The sequence below is a fragment of the Gekko japonicus genome, unplaced genomic scaffold (assembly GCF_001447785.1).
Source record: "Gekko japonicus isolate JY-2015 unplaced genomic scaffold, Gekko_japonicus_V1.1 scaffold674, whole genome shotgun sequence".
Taxonomy (NCBI): domain Eukaryota; kingdom Metazoa; phylum Chordata; class Lepidosauria; order Squamata; family Gekkonidae; genus Gekko; species Gekko japonicus.
Window position 1 is genome coordinate 316,159 of NW_015172574.1, and position 6,068 is coordinate 322,226.

At 45.1% G+C, this 6,068-nt stretch overlaps 1 protein-coding gene across 1 annotated transcript in view; it reads left to right on the forward strand.

Annotated features, from left to right (window-relative positions):
* The window catches only part of GNAO1 (guanine nucleotide binding protein (G protein), alpha activating activity polypeptide O), a 280,020-nt gene extending 274,273 nt beyond the window's left edge, over positions 1 to 5,747 (forward strand). The window contains exons 7-8 of the mRNA XM_015421401.1: positions 72 to 225; positions 5,285 to 5,747. Of these exons, the coding sequence (XP_015276887.1) occupies positions 72 to 225; positions 5,285 to 5,472 (342 nt within the window). The 3' untranslated portion in view covers positions 5,473 to 5,747. The remainder of the gene's footprint in view (positions 1 to 71; positions 226 to 5,284) is intronic.
* Positions 5,748 to 6,068: the final 321 nt, after the last annotated feature.

Consider the following 6,068-nt stretch of genomic DNA (forward strand, 5'->3'; position numbering starts at 1 on the left):
TTCTCTTTCCCACCTTCTTTCTTTTGTCTGTCTCTGTCTTTTTTTCTTTTCCGATATGTGCTCTGCCATAGAACCGCATGCATGAGTCTCTAATGCTCTTCGACTCCATCTGTAACAACAAATTCTTCATCGATACCTCCATCATTCTCTTCCTCAACAAGAAAGACCTGTTCAGTGAGAAGATCAAGAAATCACCTCTGACTATCTGCTTCCCTGAATACACAGGTATGTGATGTCTTCGCCTTCATTGAACAAGAACCTAGAAGCACAGCAACCTAAGACGAGAGGATGAGTGGCAGATGGATCAGAGTATGTTGAGGACCAGAATATGGTTCAGCATAAGGTTTATCCAGCACTGCTCAGGAGGTATCTTCCCTTGAAAATTAAAATCTGGTTGACTGCTTACCTGTCCTCTGGTGTGACCGCAGCCATTGGCCAAGCAGCTGTGATGTCATAGAATGTTCATGGGATCTAACCACAGAGAAGTAAGATTGGGTCTTGGAATGTTGATGAGGGAGGAGCATGCACACACAAAAAAATCAGATCAGTCTCTTGGTACAGTTTCTGCTGAGCTATTCCGTTTCAGATGGCAGGTGCAGGAAATGCTTCTACCATATTAAGAAAAATAATCATGACATACAAAACCACTATGTCAAGGGCAAGAGCTTTAGTCCAGCTTTCTTCCTCATGAGATCAGTGTGTAGAAGTCAATTTCCTCTCTCTAAATGAGGGTAGCAGCATTTAAAGACAATGAAGGGCCAGTGCACATGGTTATTGCTAAGGTGCCATAGGAACATAGGAAGTTCTTTTATTCCAAGTCAGACCATTGGGCCAGCTAGCTCTATTCTGACTGGAAGCAGTTCTCCAATGTTTCAGGCAGAGGTAGGACTTTCCAAGACCCTTCTGCCTCTCTTAACCAAAGGCAGTGGAGATGAAACCTGGAACCATCTGCATTCAGAGCATTCAGAGCATCTGCTTTGTCATTGAACTACTTCTTCTTCTTTAGTTTGGTGCGCACACACATTAAGTGACAGGAGTTCACACAACCCTGAAAACCTGACATGCAGTGATTTTGCTTCCACATTTTTAATTTCACAGTTTTTTTCAGTTCTGCTGCTCACATGGTGGTACCTTCACAGCTTTTCACACTGGGGACTATCTTATACTGTTACGTTACAGATAATAGTCAGTGGCTATGGTCACACATGCAGTTTGTGGCGATATAGTGGTGTTACCTGAGCAGAATAAATGGGCCCCCCAGACAAAGACATCTGCCTCCTTTGGCGCAGTTGTTGGCAGCCCATGCTGTTCCACAATGCAAGCGGAATAAACAGATACCGGGGAGTCTGGTGTGACTGGATTGGTCACGGCTTCCTCTGGGTTTTCTGACATCTGAACTCTCCTGCAGCTAAAGAAACCCAGAAGGGACATCTGAACCACCAATCAATTTCTGCCACTCCAGTTTTTTTTTGTTACTGCCTATATGCATATGAACGCATATGCCAGTTTGGCGTAGTGGTTAAGTGCGCGGACACTAACCTGAGAGAACCGGGTTTGATTCCCCACTCCTCCACTTGCACCTGGCTGGATGACCTTGGACAAGCCATAGTTCTGATAAGAGCTGTTCTTGAAAAAGAGCAGTTTCTGTCAAGAGCTCTCTCAGCCCCACCTACCTCACAGGGTGTCTGTTGTGGGGAGGGGAAGGGGAAGGAGTTTGTAAGCCACTCTGAGATACCTTTGGGTAGTGAAGGGCAGGGTATAAATCCAATCTCTTCTTCTTCTTCATCCATCCACCTGCATTTAAATAAAACCCAACCTTCCAGCTCATCCTGTGACTAAAGCGCAATACTAATGTGGATGGCTCCCCTACAGAGTGCGCAGTCTGGATGAAATACTCTGCCACACTTTAAACTGGCACAATCTGATGCGCCACCCTACCGCGCCAAGCTGACAGCATATGCCTACTTTATTTTTATTCCACCCTTTCCCAAGACACCGAGAGTTGTGGGAATGGTTTCTTATCCAGATACCCTCACTGCAGCCTTATGACTTAGGGCAGGTCAAGATACTGCCTCAGGGCCACCAGAATGCTTCATGATGAAATGCGGAACTGAATGCAGATCTCCCCAGTCTGGTGCTTGTTTTGTAACGACTGAGCCATGTCTGCAGTCATCCCTTGACGTCGGAGCCTCCCGGCAATGAGCGGGTCAGTTTGAATGAAACTTTAGAGCCCAGTCTAAAGGGGGGAGGATTCTGCATTCGGCTCCCAGGAAGGAGATGCGCTAGTTTCTGAGGACTTGGTCCTGATCAAGGCTTGCCACACTCAGCGTGGGACTGGGAGTTCTCCTGGAGGAAACGGCAGCTCCAGAGGGCAGACTGCATGGCATCCATTCCCGCTGAGCTCCTGGCCCCCCACAAACTCTGCTCTCCCCATGCACTGCCCCCCCACCCCCACCCCCGAAATTTCCCAAGCCAGAGCTGCCCACCTTATCCTCATTCTGCACCCGCAACAGCCGTCGTGCTGCTGCTGCCAAGAAAGACCCCTTCCATTGCACAAGAGCCTCACACACAGGGCTGCCAGGCCAGCTTCGGCACCCACGGGAGGCTGAGGGGCTGTGAACTCTTAGGAATGAGATTTTTGATCAGTATTCTTTCCCTTGCTCACAGACAATAATTCTCAGACCAAGTTCATCTCGGTCAGTTTGTGATAAATGAATGTTATAGTAGTATGTCAGGAGCCGTGCTGCCATGTTATTAGTTTGACCACTGAGGAAGGCCAGTTGGGCCAAAACACGTCTGGTCAATATTTGTCACTTTTGGATGTCTTTGTATTTATTATTGATTGATTGGTTTTTTACATTTATGAATCGCCCAATCCCCACTATTGTAGGGCTCTGGGCAGCATACAACATGGTAAAAACAGTAACAACTATAAAATGGAGATCATCAGTGATAATTGAGACTGTTGTAATGGCCCATATCTGTTATTTGCTAATTTTTAAATTGACTAACAGCATTATTTGGCCTGTACATTTTTGTCTTCTTAATCTTTTGCTACTTAATTCAGTTTGTTTTGGGTTCAGTTTATTTTCCCTTTCTTCATTTTTAGCTGGATAAATACCTCATACAGAAAGATACAAAAACATATAAAAATCTGATTTAAGGGAATACCATATGCACTGTGTCACAACAGAGCCAGGGGGCCGGGCAGAGAGGGAGAATCAATAGGCAAGTCCAAGAGTCAGCCAGAGAGATCAACAGGAGTCCAAGCAAACAGTTCCAAATACACAAAGCCAAGCCGTAGTCAACGTTACCGATAGTCAGAGTCCAACCCAGTATCGTAGTCAGGAAGCGTAGCCGGGGATCAAGAGCCAGAGGGGTCGCCAAAACATGGACCGGATTCAGGAACCGGGAGATCAGTCAAGAGCCAAAACAGAGTCAGAGGTGCAGAGCTTCTGGTCCACAGACTAGTTTGCCAGCACAGTTTGCTAGCAGCCAGCGGTCTCTTCAAAGAGTGTGCTAGGTTGTTATCTCGTTTGCACTCCTTTGCAAAGTCCTTGCTTCTGTCAGTAATCTGGACTTAATGATCGCCATCTGCAAGCAAGCGTGCCTCCTTGCACCTGGTTGCCAGATCCCGGAGTCTCTAATTTCTCAGCCAGTCAACAGGTGGCGGAGAATCAGGTGGCGAGCTGCTAGGGCCAGGTATTGCCTGATCAGCTTCAGGTGCCAGCTGTCCTGTGGTTTGGTGTTCATCCTCCCCGGCACTTAGGTTTGATGAGGACTCTTGTGCTTCAGAGGTTGTTAGAGGTGCAGAGTCCTCATTTTCAAGGCTCCCAGGTGCCAGGTCGGGGACAGGCACGACACTCTGGGGGAGGGGTCAAGTTGCTTTTATTTCCTAAGGTTGGAATGGTTCGGTTTTATTGTTTTATCTTGCTTTATTTTGTGGGTGTCATTGAGCAGATCTCAGAAAAGGTGGCATATAAATGTTTGAAACAAATAACACGTTAAAACAAGATTGACCAACATGGTGGCCACTGCGGGTGCTATGGCACCTACCCTAGTGCCCACTGAATTTTTCAGAAAATGGGTGGGGCCATAGTAAGGCAGGACTTGTTATTGGCTGCCCTAATTCAAAGAACAAGTTTTCCACAGCTGCAATAGCAGCCGCAGCCACTGGGAGGCCAGCAGGACGAGTAAGCACCCGGGTTTTCCTGAGTCAGTGTGTGGTTCTATTCCCCTTACAGGCTTTCGTTCTTTTTATCCTACCTTCTCTTGCTTCTGCCCCCCACCCGGACTTTCCTTTGTTTCTTTTTATTTCCCCCCCTTGGCCCTCAGGCTCTCCCTCATTTCTTTTTATTCCCCTTCTGTGGTTCTTTTGCAGAGTGAGGGAGGGAGCTGTTGTATTTTGGTCTGCCTCCTGTGACAGCCATTTGGGGTTTGGCTCCACCTCCTGCCCCAGCCATTTTGGGGTGGCACTCACCACTGACTCTAAAAATTCCGGAAGAGCCCCCCGGTTCTAAAAGATTGGGAACGCCTACATTAAAACACAGTGAAAGTTTGGAATGTATACTCATTTCAGATCTCCCTCAGATTAGTACAAAATTCTGTTTTTCCGGACATGAGTTGTTTACTTCCTGTTCTGACCAAGGTTAGTTAGTTTGAGATAGAGGTGTTAGATTTACTATTCTGAAGATCCAGTCCAGCCTCGGTGCCCTGATTACTGGGACATTTTTTCCCTGTTATACAATTTGTGCAGATTTTGGACCTAAACTAAGATCCAGTTACCCATGTAGCTTTTCATTTCCCGCAAAAATGGGTTTTGAACTAAAAATGGATTTTGGACTAATCTGAAGAAAATTCAAAACCAGTATGTAGTCCCAAACTCATGTCAGGTCATTTTTTAATGTACATAGTACTTGTTTATAAGATTTTGTACCTGTTTCAGTGGGGCAGATCCTACCCATATCCTACCACTCCACTGAGCAAGGTTTATTAATTTATTAAAATATTTATACTCTACCTTTACATTTGGCTTATGTTTGAAGGGGGGCTCCTTTCCCCAATCTAAGGATGCTTCCTCCAGCGTAAGTGGCTCTCACACTGGAAGGTGAATGTCTTTCTGCAAGAGGTATTTATCCAACAGATTTTGTATTTCATTTGCAATACATGCGCAGAACTGGGCCAGAATTTCCTCTACGTCTCCTTTTTTGTCATTGTTGAAAGAACGGTCATTCGCGGCCATTGAAAGGAGCCCTTCTCATCCCCCTTCGCTGTCTGCTCACAGGTCCCAACACGTACGATGATGCTGCAGCCTACATCCAAGCACAATTTGAGAGTAAAAACCGTTCGCCAAACAAGGAGATTTACTGTCACATGACTTGTGCGACGGACACGAACAACATCCAGGTGGTATTCGACGCCGTCACCGACATCATCATTGCCAACAACCTTCGAGGCTGCGGCTTATACTGACCTCCCCTCCCCCCTCCCATTCTGTATAGCAAGCAACTTATTTGGAAACAATCACACCGAGAGGAAAATAAAATATTTGAAAAAAAAGGCAAAAACAAAATATGAGTCTCTCACACACACGCACACACACACACACACAATATTAATGAATGATGCAAGCTGGTAAATAAAAAGGCATAATGAAAAATTATATATATATTTGAAAACACTTCCTTTTTTTTAAGTTTGCCTCAAAAGAGCTATGGAAAGAACTGATGCCCCCCCCCCCGAAAAGTTTTCAGCCCTTCCTGCTTTCGAAAGTCAATGACAAACAATTAAATTTAAATGTTTGGCTTTAAGAACATGCCAAAAAAAAAGAACAATCAACCACTGAATTTTTTAAACTCTCCACCAACATATGCGAAACATAAGATAGCCTGTGAATTTTAAAAAAAGAAGCAACTTTCTTAAAAAAAAGTGGTATTGTTATTTTTTTAAGAATCCTTTGTGTATAGGGTGCTTTTGGGGATAGGGTAGGGGGGGAAATCTTATCTTTTTTTTTCCTGATTCCTGTGGATTTTTTTTTTTTTAAAGGTACCACCATTTGTGAAAACTTC